Source organism: Myotis brandtii, unplaced genomic scaffold, assembly GCF_000412655.1.
Source record: "Myotis brandtii unplaced genomic scaffold, ASM41265v1 scaffold352, whole genome shotgun sequence".
In the NCBI taxonomy this organism is placed as follows: domain Eukaryota; kingdom Metazoa; phylum Chordata; class Mammalia; order Chiroptera; family Vespertilionidae; genus Myotis; species Myotis brandtii.
In genome coordinates this window covers 1,696,106-1,709,951 of record NW_005363542.1, presented here as the reverse complement: position 1 = coordinate 1,709,951, position 13,846 = coordinate 1,696,106, and the positions used below count along the sequence as shown (strand labels likewise).

Genomic DNA, 13,846 nt, shown 5'->3' with positions numbered 1-13,846 from the left:
GTGCACCACTGCCACTCCAGTCCAAGGCAGCAGCATCTCTAGCCTAGACAACTGCAAAGACTCTACATACCGCTCAATTTTCACTCTTGTCCTCCTTACTCACCTCAGTCTATTTCCCACCCAGATGACAGAGTGAGACTTTAAAATATATACCAGGTGATGCCACTTTCTGCTGAGAACCCCTCAATGGCTTCCCATCACACTTAGACCAAAATCTAAACCCCTTTCCCTGCTGAAAAGACCCTCAGTGACAGGGCTTTGGCTTACCTTCTCCCCTTACCTTTTCTCCTCACTCACTCAGCTCCTGCTGTGCCGGCTCCTTTGCTATCCCTCGACATCTTGAGCTGGCCCAAACACCTCTGCCTCTCCACCTGTAGCCCTGGCAGTCCTTCTGTATAAGAGAGTCCTTCCCCGGAGAGCTACACGGCTCTCCAGCTCAATTCTCGGCTCAAATATCAGGCTTTTCTTGACCATGACATCAAAAGCAGCACCCCCATAGCTCTGTTTTATTTTTATTCATCACACTGTCACTACTGTGTGTGTGTGTGTGTGTGTGTGTGTGTATGTGTAATTAGTTTGATTCATTTATGAACTAGCATAATAACTCCATGAAACAGGGATTTTGTTTTGCACATTATTGGATACCCACTGTCAAGAATAGTACTAGGTTCTTTTCAACACATGGAGACTTCTACTTGTGTTAAGTTGAATTGGGGTTAGCCACGTACTCTGACCACTGCTTAGATAAGCCCTAAAAATAAAGCAAGCGAAGTAGTTACATAGAATCAGTTCTTCTCTATTCCATATACTTAGCAGAATCTGTACAGATCTAAGTCTGAAAATAAAAAATTCTTCACTTTTATTAGGAAATCTGGCTGCAGTCTAACAGAAAGAAAATTATTTTATTTCATCAGTGTTAGAAGAAAATAAATATTTTTTAAAAGTTTCTATTTTGTTCGGCCAGCGTGACTCAGTGGTTGAGCGTTGACCTATGAACCACGCTCAACCACGCTCAATTGAGGAGGTCACGGCTCGATTCCTATTCAGGGCACATGCCTGGGTTGTGGACTTGATCCCCATTAGGGGGCGTGCAGGAGGTAACCGATCAATGATTCTCTCTCATCACTGATGTTTCTCTCTCTCTTTCCCTCTCTCTTCCTCCCTGAAATCAATAAATATCTATATATTTTAAAGTTTCAGTATTTAAAACTATTAAGTGATTAGTTACTTGATTGAAATACTTATAGCAAAAGAGAAAAAAGTTTCCCTGGTTTAATTTATTACTAAATGGTTCAGTATAAAGAAATTATGATATTGTGGGATAAAATTAGTTTCAAGACCAAAAAAAAAAAGTCACATCCGAGCATTAATGAACTAAAAAATAATTCCCTCCCTCAACAATTCCTTTGTAAAATTCCCAAACTATGGCTCTAAAATAATAGGTAAATACATGAGATTTAAATTCACCATAAAATAAAGTTGCTTTAACTTACTGCATGTCTAAACTATGACACTATAAGCCAGGGGTGGGGAACCTTTTTTCAGCCAAGGGCCATTTGGATATTTATAACATCATTCGTGGGCCATACAAAATTATCAACTTAAAAATTAGCCTGCTATATTTGGTCAAACATGTAATTAACTCACCCCTAATGCCTTGGCAGGGCCAGGCCAAATGATTTCTGGGGCCTTATACAGCCCTCAGGCCGGACGTTCCCCACCCTCTCTGTAAGCCATAGAAAATAATTTCCTAATATAATTTGATGTTCAATCCAATCACTACAAAGCAATATACGAATAAAGTTCCTGCAGATAACTCTCTGAACCTCTATTACTTTATCTGTGCTTTTCTTAGGACACATCACTTTTTTATTTGCAAATATTGGCATTTTTGGACACAGGATTTTCGTTTGTTTCGTCTTTGCAGTCTCCTCTACAGTGTTAGCACAATGACTGGCATCCTCAGTACACATTTTCTGAATGAAAGAATAAGTAATGCAGAAGGTTAAAGTTGGGGAAGAATGGCAATAATCACTTACAGTGGGTATAGGCTCAGAGTTCTGAATGATCCCATTACTGCTTTTCTATATCAGATCCCATGAGTGAAAAGTATAGAGAGTTCGCTAAATCTATAAAAGTGGTTTACGCACACTATTTTGTTACACAGTATTTATCACAACTATAATAAAGCAATCATTTGTGTCACCATTTGCTTAATATCTGCCTTTTCCACTTTATATTCCAGAGGGTAAGAACTGTTCAGGGCTTCTCATAGCCTCAGCATCTCACAATAGTAGGGGCCTAATAAGTGTGTTTTGAATCAATGAATGTAGTTAGGGCTGTGCCACTACATAATTTTAAAATGACTGGATCCCCTTCCTAGCTAAGTCGACCAAGCACTCAGCTTCACAGAATCTACTAATTTGTTTGTTGTTGTTGTTTTAAATATATTTGTATTGATTGCAGAGAGGAAGGAAGAACGAGAGAGAGATAGAAACACCAATGATGAGAGTGAATCATTGATCAGCTGCCTCCTGCATGCCCACCACTGGGCATGTGCCCTTGACTGGAATCGAACCCGGGACCCTTCAGTCCACAGGCCCATGCTCTATCCACTAACCCAAACCAGTAGGGCCTAATTTGCTTTTCATGGTTTTAGAATGCACCTCTTTTCACGTTCATCTGACAATTGAGAGTGTCTTAGTATCATGTATGATTTAATTAGCAATATTTTTTTCTTTCTGACTATTACATAAATAACAGTTTTAATATATGATGGTGTTTTAGAATCAATGAATTACAGTTATTGCTAAGTTCATCTTAATGTGGAAAACATAAAAACCTCAAGTACTTACATCAATTAAATCTGAAAGATCATGAATATAATACTTGAAAACAGAGGCATTGGTTGCTTCGAGGGTCAGGAGGTATTCATTCCGTGCCTTAATCGATTTTAGCTTATTTTCTGAATACTTTGCTTGTCTCTGGCAATGAAGATCCAGGCATTGGGGAAAACAAGAAAATCATTTTTAAACAAGACAGAGAAACACACATGAATTTTTATTAATCTAAACAATTTATTCTACATCTACAAATAACCTTCGAAGTCCTTTGAGTAAAGTACGTTTCAAATCTGATTTAAATAACAAACTAAAATTACCCAGCTATGGGGAATAACAACAATGTATTTGGGCATTAGGCCCATTTGCAATGAAATCTCTTTGTTACTATTCAAGTTCTCTACATTGTGTATTGAATACTTGGCATGCACCACTAAATGATGTCCAGCTGTTATTACATGATTTTTATGTTCCTTAAACATTCTGCATCCCCATGGGAGGAAATTCATATATTTCACGATAATTTACAATCTGTATCTATCAGCTATTGCATCAATGTTCTTCAGTTTGTCACTCAAATGGGGACGATAAGTCATCTCAAGTGAGGACAGAAAGACTCGGCAATCTGTTTTCACTTACCTTTTCTTTCATTTTTTCAATTTTCTTTACAGAGCTTCGCCGCTGATGTCTCTCTTCTAGTCTAATATGAAAGACTGGATCGCCGGATCTCCCAATTTGCTTTTCTTCTTGTTTCTCGGCCTCTTTCAGCTTGCTCTCTGCACTGATGCTCTCCGCATGATACATATGGTATGTTTTCATTACCTGCGAAAACGTGACCCAAATTGTTAAAAGATGTCTGTTTGTAACTTAGAGAGTAAATGGAAACAATTATATGAGACATATGTTAAAAATATCACCTTCCAACTTTCAGATTGTTAGTAAAATAGATGAATTATGGAATATTGTTTCTACCTAAAGGAAACAGAAACATGCAAATTAAATTCACCTGCCAGGAAGAGGCACTGAGGAGACAGGCCTTGATGAAAAAATGATTTAGAGTCTTATGCAGGCTTTCAGTGTAGTTGAGAAGTTCCCTTAAGCTTTCAAGTGTTGCTCTAAAATCTCCTCAGCATTATTAATTTGCACAATAAACCATTATTCATGAATAAATTTTAGCCTAACCTTGGATTTATAAAAAACTCCAAATTAGAACAGCCCTTACTAAATTTTATTGCTTAAAATCTACTTGTCAACATACAAAACATAAATAATAAGGCTCAAACACAGTTTTAATTTAAAAATGTTATTTTTCATACCACAAAATAAACTTTATGTTCAGTGTAGAAAACATATAATAAAAAAGAAGAAAAAAAACAAGCAGAAATAACCACTGTTAAAATTTTGGTATATAGCCTTCCAGTCTACTACTACTACTACTACTACTACACACACACACACACACACACACACACACACACACACACTTCATTTTAAAATGACACATATCATTTCTCCTTTTAAAAAACTGGGCTCATACTAAATTTACCATTTTTAATGTCCTATGTCCTTTTTTCACTTAACGTATCAGAACATTTTCTTTTTTTTTCCTTCGATGAGAGAGAAACATCGATCAGCTGCCTCCTGCACACCCCCTACTGGGGATGTGCCCACAACCAAGGTACATGCCCTTGACTGGAATCGAACCTGGGACCCTTCAGTCCGCAGGCCGACGCTCTATCCACTGAGCCAAACCGGTTAGGGCCAGAACATTTTCTCATATCACTAAATATTCTTCTAAAATATAATTTTAAGGGCTGTACAGTATCTCTTTATATGACTGTGCCATAATTTACTTAACTAATTACCTATTGTTTAGGATATTTCAACGCTTTGCTTTATTCAACTCCTTGATCTTCTCTTTGAAATAATATATATAATTTCCATTTTAATAAATTTAGAAATATATAGAACATAAATTTTTTGCATGGTATTCTTTCAATGTATACTGTAAACATATAATAAATTCTTAGTTAATAAAACATTTGGTTCTCTTTATATGACTGTGCCATAATTTACTTAACTAATTCTCTATTGTTTAGGATATTTCAATGCTTTGCTTTATTCAACTCCTTGATCTTCTCTTAGTTAATAAAACATTTGGTAATTATTATTCCAGAAATATTTGTTCATAAAATTGTGTCATATTTCCTAGAATACATTTCCAAAGGAGAATGGCAGGGTTAGAGAACATGCACATTTTTGAGGCTTTTGAAACATACTGCCAATTTAACACTCAGCAGAACTTAAAAAAGAAATCTATAATCTCTCAAAGCACCTTAGATCACATATATGCTTAATATTTTCTCAAGGAATAAATGTATTCATTTTTATTCCTAAAATAAAACCTATTATATTTCTACAGAATCTCTGTATTATCAGATACAGAATAAGAATAATAGTCACAGATTTTCAGAGATTTTACTTAAAGTCAGAGTTTTCCAATATAATTTCAATCTGCTTTTATTTGCAGAGTCAGAGATCTGGACCAATTCTGAAACCTGTTTATTTTGAGCACAATTATACTCTTTAAAAAGAAGCAACATGCGTAAGGTGACACCAACACAACTGTATCAAGGAACATACCAGAATTTAGTACCCAATGAGCATGGTGGCACTTTCTCTTAAATTATGTCAAATTCTCATCCAAAGAATATAGGTTTTATTTCATTTATAAATAACCAGAGACAATTTTATAGTTAAGGTACAGTTGTTAAGAAGTTGAGATTAATGTAATGCTTTGAAGTCAGGAACTTGAGTTTTCTCATTTAAAGATGAGTTATAAACTAGTTTGGTTACCAGAAGCACCGCTGGAATATATGCATTTACTTAGGTTGGACCATATGAAACTGCTGCTTTTGTAGGTTATATAAAAAAGGGAGAAAAATCAGCATTTTTAATGGCTTAACTTAAGATACATTCTCAAGACGACAATTTTTAAGAGTGGAACATGGGGTTAATGAAGAACCTTTACTTCTTTTCATAAAATCTGGTGTGAGCAAATTCTGTGACAGGCACTGCTGAACAAGAACCAAGTAAGTGCTCAACTACAAACCCCGGCAGCTGGTTCTGAGCTGCGTGCAACTGCGAAGTGGTCTGTTTTTAGTAATTATCAAGCCTGCTGGGGGAAGTTTGATTGGCTACGTCAGTTTAAAAGAAAAATAAAATAGTGTTAGGAAGCAGCTGGGCAGCTGAGGAATGAAAAGGGAGTCACCCTGCAGCTGGGCAAACAGCGAGGTCACTGAATGGGCTCCACACCTCGCATTTCTAGGCTGGGCTCTGTTTGTACTCCCTGCCCCAAGCAAACCCACACACCATTTGGGTGCTGGTTCCAGTTACATTCTCTCTCTCTCTCTCTCTCTCTCCCCACACACACACACACACACACACACACACACACACACACACACACACACCACCATACGTTGCTCAGCTGTCTGTATTCTTCTTGCTCATAGACAGGAAAGAAGAAATGAGGACACGTGACTCCCATCATAGCTGGATGAAAAGGCATCCCAGACAGCTGTGGGTACCTGAAAAGTCTTTTCCCAGGTGTGGTTCCAGGAATGGATCTACCAGTTCCCAGGTGTGGTTCCAGGAATGGATCTACCAGTTCCCAGGTGTGGTTCCAGGAATGGATCTACCAGTTCCCAGGTGTGGTTCCAGGAATGGATCTACCAGTTCCCAGGTGTGGTTCCAGGAATGGATCTACCAGTTCCCAGGTGTGGTTCCAGGAATGGATCTACCAGTTCCCAGGTGTGGTTCCAGGAATGGATCTACCAGTTCCCAGGTGTGGTTCCAGGAATGGATCTACCAGTTCCCAGGTGTGGTTCCAGGAATGGATCTACCAGTTCCCAGGTGTGGTTCCAGGAATGGATCTACCAGTTCCCAGGTGTGGTTCCAGGAATGGATCTACCAGTTCCCAGGTGTGGTTCCAGGAATGGATCTACCAGTTCCCAGGTGTGGTTCCAGGAATGGATCTACCAGTTCCCAGGTGTGGTTCCAGGAATGGATCTACCAGTTCCCAGGTGTGGTTCCAGGAATGGATCTACCAGTTCCCAGGTGTGGTTCCAGGAATGGATCTACCAGTTCCCAGGTGTGGTTCCAGGAATGGATCTACCAGTTCCCAGGTGTGGTTCCAGGAATGGATCTACCAGTTCCCAGGTGTGGTTCCAGGAATGGATCTACAGTTCCCAGGTGTGGTTCCAGGAATGGATCTACAGTTCCCAGGTGTGGTTCCAGGAATGGATCTACAGTTCCCAGGTGTGGTTCCAGGAATGGATCTACAGTTCCCAGGTGTGGTTCCAGGATGGATCTACCAGTTCCCAGGTGTGGTTCCAGGAATGGATCTACCAGTTCCCAGGTGTGGCTACAGGAATGGATCTACCAGTCACCAGGTGTGGGGAAGTTATTTAACACTTTGCTCATCTTACAAGGTTTTTGTGGACGCCCAATTGTGCATCCCTGTGTGTGTGTAACTTAAACTTTACTGAGTACTTACCATATGTGTGTGTGTGTGTGTGTGTGTGTGTGTGTGTGTGTGTATATATACTATCTATACCATTAATATATGTACATATATGGAATATGTACATATTTAGCTAAACAACAATTATATAATGCTCACTATGGTGCCAGAGATTGTTCTAAGCATTTTACAAAAAATATTTTATTTAATCCTTCTAAAAGTTCCTTATCAGGTAGGTACCTTTATCTTCCCATTTCACAGATGAGGTAAGTAACTTTCCCAAGGTCACATGGCTGGTAACTGGCAGACCCATGGCTGAGACTCTGGCAGCCAGGCTCCAGGTTGGTCTGGACTGTTAGGCCACACACACCCTTTGGAAAGTCTAAAGCATTCTACAAATGGAAGTCCTCTTTACCTGGGGGATACAGTTACTTTTGTTTTTATTCAGGAATTGAGAAAAAGAAGGAATGAAAGGTAAGTATTAATTCATTCAACATTTGCTTGGGCATAAAAATAAAGACTTGGTTTCCATCTGCTGTAAGTTTAAATTTTTGGAGATTAAAAAAATGGGCCTTGGAGATTCTCATGGACACAGATGAAGGGCATTCGGGCTGGGAGGACAGTATCGGCAAAGGTACAGTGGAGTCCATGCAGGTGCGGTAGGCACGAGGAGACCAAGATGGCAGAGAAGGGGGTCCAAGGACGTGCTAAAAAGTGGACGGTTGGGTAATTGAGCTGAAGGATAAAACTGGGGTAACTGGCTTGGAGAAGATCAGGAGAGGCATGAGGCCCCAATTAAGAAGTGTTGCATTTATCCTACAGGGGTTTGTGAATACACAGAGGTGTAAACAGAATGGTCAAAGCAGTATCTTAGCGACAGTCTGGTGAAGACAGGCAGGATGGGTGAACAGTGGCCTCAGAGTGGAAGAAGAGGGGATGGGAAGTAAGAAAGAGGATCCGGAATGACAGCTCCAGAGCCTGTTCTCTGCTCTCCCTCTCTCTGACCTTAAACTTGACGCTACATCCTCTGCCTTGCGGCTTAGGCGCCCTTTCAGTCTGGTCCCCACACCAGCCCAAGCAGCACTTTTGTGTCCTGCCTGAGTCAATCGCTTGACGCTGCCTCCTCAACATTTGCACTTTCCTGCTTCTGTGTTCTCTCCAAGCCAATCCCACTGCCTGGGGTGCCCTCCCCTAGGACCTCCTCCTGGGAACATTGTGACTCACCCTCCAAGACAAGCTCAAATCTCACCTACTGCTAAGTGTTGTTCCCCGGTTCGTCAGCCAGCGTGACCTTGTTCTTCTGACCGCCAAGACCTACTTACGATTGCACTGAGACTTTGTGCCCCGTGTTATAGATATTTGTGTACCACTCCGTATTATAGATTGTAAATCCAGCTAGGGCACCAATAACATCTTAGGTGCCTTCAGATCCTTAATATTCCCTTATATACAGTAGGAATATAGTAGGCATTTGGTGAGCAACAAATGAAGCACAGAAATCCATTTTACAGTCAGCTTGTCCTTTCATCTAACAAGTATTTACTAATATTACTAGCATGTACCTGGCATTGTTCTTCTCCACCACCAGTGAATACCTGAGACTGGATTGATGGGATGATAAATAGTTCTAAATCATTTGTGAAATATAGTTAGTACTGGAATTTATGGCCCTTCAAAAAAAGTGTGGTGGGGGTGGTGAAAAGCAGTATGTCAGTGACAATATTTCCTAATTCCATACATAGCCTGCTGTTTTACTAAACCCATCAATCACTAAAAGCTCTTCTGAGAAACTGCATTCTATGGGTTTCCTTAGATATCAACCACCTGGGATAAAGATCTCTTCTCTACAATCAATACATAAAGGGCTCTTATTGTTACTGAGTTTCTCCAAGTGCCAGACTCATAAAACCATCGGGTTGGGGCCAACAGCCTTGGAAACCCATCCCTGTCCTTTCCCAGGAAACTCTCAGGTTCATGGTGCGAGCATGGTCCCCCCGCTGAGCCCCAGGGGGCTGTGCTGCAAGGAGCCTGGCTCCTCCAGGGGCCCACACAGCCCCAGTCCCTCCCTCTAGGTTAGGGCCTCTGCTCTGCCACGCTGTGTCCCTGGGGGCTGAGACAGAGGTGGTGCGCAGGAGCTACCTTAGGAGAGCACTCAGAGCACGGTCTGCTGGGGCCTTACACCTGCAATCTCGGCCGTCTTGCTCTTCACTGTACTGAGCCAAGCTTGGGGTTGAATCCGGCCTCTGAGACAGGCAGACCTGGATTTGAGTTCTGATGCTACTGCTGACCTGTTGGACACGTTTCTTAATTTTCTTGAGCCCCAGTTCCTCTGAGCTAAAATCGGGAGCAAATGATAGAAAGCCTGGAAGCACATCACAGGGTGGGTAACTGTCGTTCCTGACAGTTTCTAAGGTGCAATGTAGACGTAAGCATTCAGGCTCTGGGGCCAGGCTCGCTGGCTTCATATCCGGGCTCTACGCAAGGAGGCACAGGCCACTGTCTCCCACAGGCAAAGCAGCTGGGAGAATGAACCAAGGGGCAGCGGAAGCGGAGGCGATGGAGGCCCTTTCTGCTATTTCATGTGGCAACACAGGCTAGCGGAACACTCATACGCCAGGGAGGAGTGCCGAGGAGCTGGCTGCATAGATACCTACATGTTCATAAAACACTACCTGAGTTCACACTTTGAAAAGGCCTAGCTAACCTATCTGCAATGTACACCTCATAATTAGCACCCTTTTGATGCCTGCTGACAGTTACTGTAAAACGAAGTGGACATTAGCCCAGATTTCAGGGAGCAGTTTATATTGATCTCATTTATTCATCAGCCCAACAGGTAGTGAGTACCCATAAGCCAGGCACTGCACTGCAGCTGAAATCCCTACCCTACTCTTCCTGTGAGACAAACAGGAGGTAGGAAGGGGCAGTCACTTACTTCAGGAAAGGCTGAACGGGAGGTAGGTGGAGAAGAATTCCTAGGCTTTTTTTAAAAATCAGCTTATATTTAAGTCTGGGGGCTCACTTGGGGAGAAAATTTGCAGGGAGCCTAGGTTTTATTTATATAAAGACAGGAGAGGCCAACCCTCAACATGAATGTCACTCTGTCAAAACCTACAATGGATCTCTCAGTCCCCACCCTCACCGCTACCTCCCACTTTTATTCTCATTCGCAGCATCAACGCTGGAAAAGCTACTGATCCCTGAGGTAATTAATGAGTGTCAGTAGGATGGCCATAATGATGAGTTTTCGTAACCCACCTCCTCTCATTAGATTCACATGGCTCTCTATAAGTCAATGAAAGCAGAACTTACAAAACTTAATTATATTTGCAAAGTAACACTTACAGGAGAATTCACTTTGAGAGGTAGTATACTGGTGGTTAAGAGCTCAGACTCACAGAACAGACGGTTTGGGTTCAAGTCCTATCTGTGTGGCTGCTCGCTGTGTGATCTTAGGCAAGTAACTTGAGCTTTCTGTGCTTCAATTTCCGCACTGTAAAGTCAGCCTAACAGTATTACCCACTGCATAGGGTAGTTGGGAAGATTAAATGTGTCAACATATATAAAGACACAGAAAAAAAGAGCTTGACATATAATAAGTGCACAGTAAATGTCTGCTACTGATATTTGAAAAAAAGTACCATAAAATAATCCATTTTAATAATGGGTAATGATTTGTCCATGACTGGAAAGATGGTCATTTCTAACAGAGGTGAAGGGAAAGAAATTAGCAATATTTCCACTTAAGTGGATGTTAAGAATTTTAGCAAAGCTCTTGAGATTGAGCAAATAGGTCAAGATGAACAAATAAATAGCATGAGATACTGTCTTTATAGCTAGTTCATCAAAGGAAACTTGGGGTATGTTGTGACTCCACTGAAATGAAATCAGTATGACAGTCTGAATTTATCATCATTTATAATCCAAACAAATGCTCTGAACAAAAGGCATTGTCTGGGATTCTGGACCCTGCTGACTAGGGACTGCCAACCAACCAAATGACAGGGCAACAGAGATGCAGGGAATAAAGAAAACAAAGGGAAAATAGAGAACACATTTGCAAAGGGAGGAAATATGGTTAATGAAAATCTGTTTGGTGTAGGGCTAAAGATTTTGTTTCAGAATTAATAGTACAGAACAACATTTTAATGGAAAGAGTTTAGGTCTATGAAATTCAATAAACCTGAATTTTGGTCCTAGCTTTGCTGCAAAATAGCTTTATAACCTCAGTCTTTCTGACCCTTAGCATTGAGCCTCATCTATTAAGCCTCTTCTATTAGAGGTACCATGACAACATAAGGTCTCCCTACAGGACCAAAATTAGGGATACAATCAAATCTAACTGTACATCTCAAACACCTTGAAAAGTGTGGAACGAAAGAAAAAGTACAAACTAGAGGCCTGAGCATAGAGGGAAAAACTGATCGTGTAACTAGAAGGCTTCTTTCCTGGAGAATTTGAATAGGTCCCTCTAAAAAAAGAATATTTGCTTGGCCGGTGTGGCTCAATAGTTGAGCATTGACTTATGAATGGGGAGAAAATTTGCAGGGAGCCTAGGTTTTATTTATATAAAGACAGGAGAGGCCAACCCTCAACATGAATGTCACTCTGTCAAAACCTACAATGGATCTCTCAGTCCCCACCCTCACCGCTACCTCCCACTTTTATTCTCATTCGCAGCATCAACGCTGGAAAAGCTACTGATCCCTGAGGTAATTAATGAGTGTCAGTAGGATGGCCATAATGATGAGTTTTCGTAACCCACCTCCTCTCATTAGATTCACATGGCTCTCTATAAGTCAATGAAAGCAGAACTTACAAAACTTAATTATATTTGCAAAGTAACACTTACAGGAGAATTCACTTTGAGAGGTAGTATACTGGTGGTTAAGAGCTCAGACTCACAGAACAGACGGTTTGGGTTCAAGTCCTATCTGTGTGGCTGCTCGCTGTGTGATCTTAGGCAAGTAACTTGAGCTTTCTGTGCTTCAATTTCCGCACTGTAAAGTCAGCCTAACAGTATTACCCACTGCATAGGGTAGTTGGGAAGATTAAATGTGTCAACATATATAAAGACACAGAAAAAAAGAGCTTGACATATAATAAGTGCACAGTAAATGTCTGCTACTGATATTTGAAAAAAAGTACCATAAAATAATCCATTTTAATAATGGGTAATGATTTGTCCATGACTGGAAAGATGGTCATTTCTAACAGAGGTGAAGGGAAAGAAATTAGCAATATTTCCACTTAAGTGGATGTTAAGAATTTTAGCAAAGCTCTTGAGATTGAGCAAATAGGTCAAGATGAACAAATAAATAGCATGAGATACTGTCTTTATAGCTAGTTCATCAAAGGAAACTTGGGGTATGTTGTGACTCCACTGAAATGAAATCAGTATGACAGTCTGAATTTATCATCATTTATAATCCAAACAAATGCTCTGAACAAAAGGCATTGTCTGGGATTCTGGACCCTGCTGACTAGGGACTGCCAACCAACCAAATGACAGGGCAACAGAGATGCAGGGAATAAAGAAAACAAAGGGAAAATAGAGAACACATTTGCAAAGGGAGGAAATATGGTTAATGAAAATCTGTTTGGTGTAGGGCTAAAGATTTTGTTTCAGAATTAATAGTACAGAACAACATTTTAATGGAAAGAGTTTAGGTCTATGAAATTCAATAAACCTGAATTTTGGTCCTAGCTTTGCTGCAAAATAGCTTTATAACCTCAGTCTTTCTGACCCTTAGCATTGAGCCTCATCTATTAAGCCTCTTCTATTAGAGGTACCATGACAACATAAGGTCTCCCTACAGGACCAAAATTAGGGATACAATCAAATCTAACTGTACATCTCAAACACCTTGAAAAGTGTGGAACGAAAGAGAAAGTACAAACTAGAGGCCTGAGCATAGAAGGAAAAACTGATCGTGTAACTAGAATGCTTCTTTCCTGGAGAATTTGAATAGGTCCCTCTAAAAAAAGAATATTTGCTTGGCCGGTGTGGCTCAATAGTTGAGCATTGACTTATGAATCAGGAGGTCCTGGTTCTATTCCCCGTCAGGGCACGTGCCTGGGTTGCGGGCTGGATCCCCAGTGGGGAGGGTGGGCAGGGTTGTGGGAGGCAGCTGATCAATGATTCTCTTTCATCATTGGTTTTTCTCCCTCCCTTTCTCTCTGAGATCAATAAAAATATATTTAAAAAAAAGAATATTTGATGAAGCTCAGAGGAAATAGGTAGGATGCATTTAGTAGTCTATCTGACAAAATAATCCATAGAATCATTCCTGTTTTTGTTTTCTGTTGGAGATTTACTGTTTTCTTCTTCCTCCTCAAGAGCCAGTGTTAGTGGAAGGAGTGTCGTGTCCTAGATACCCCAGTGTGAGAGCCTCAACCGGCCACTGCCTCCTGCACGCCCCACTACTGGGGATCGAGCCCCCAACTGGAACCGAACCCAGGACCCTTCAGTCCGCAGGCC

The 13,846-nt window shown here is 40.8% G+C and overlaps 1 protein-coding gene across 2 annotated transcripts in view; it reads right to left on the bottom strand.

Annotated features, from left to right (window-relative positions):
* SRGAP1 (SLIT-ROBO Rho GTPase activating protein 1) overlaps positions 1–13,846 on the bottom strand; it is a 256,690-nt gene that overhangs the window by 83,184 nt on the left and 159,660 nt on the right. For both annotated transcript variants that reach the window (XM_005871684.2, XM_005871685.2), the window contains exons 5-6: positions 3,480–3,662; positions 2,856–2,984 (exon numbers count right to left, since the gene is read on the bottom strand). In XM_005871684.2, coding sequence (XP_005871746.1) covers positions 2,856–2,984; positions 3,480–3,662 — 312 coding nt within the window. The remainder of the gene's footprint in view (positions 1–2,855; positions 2,985–3,479; positions 3,663–13,846) is intronic.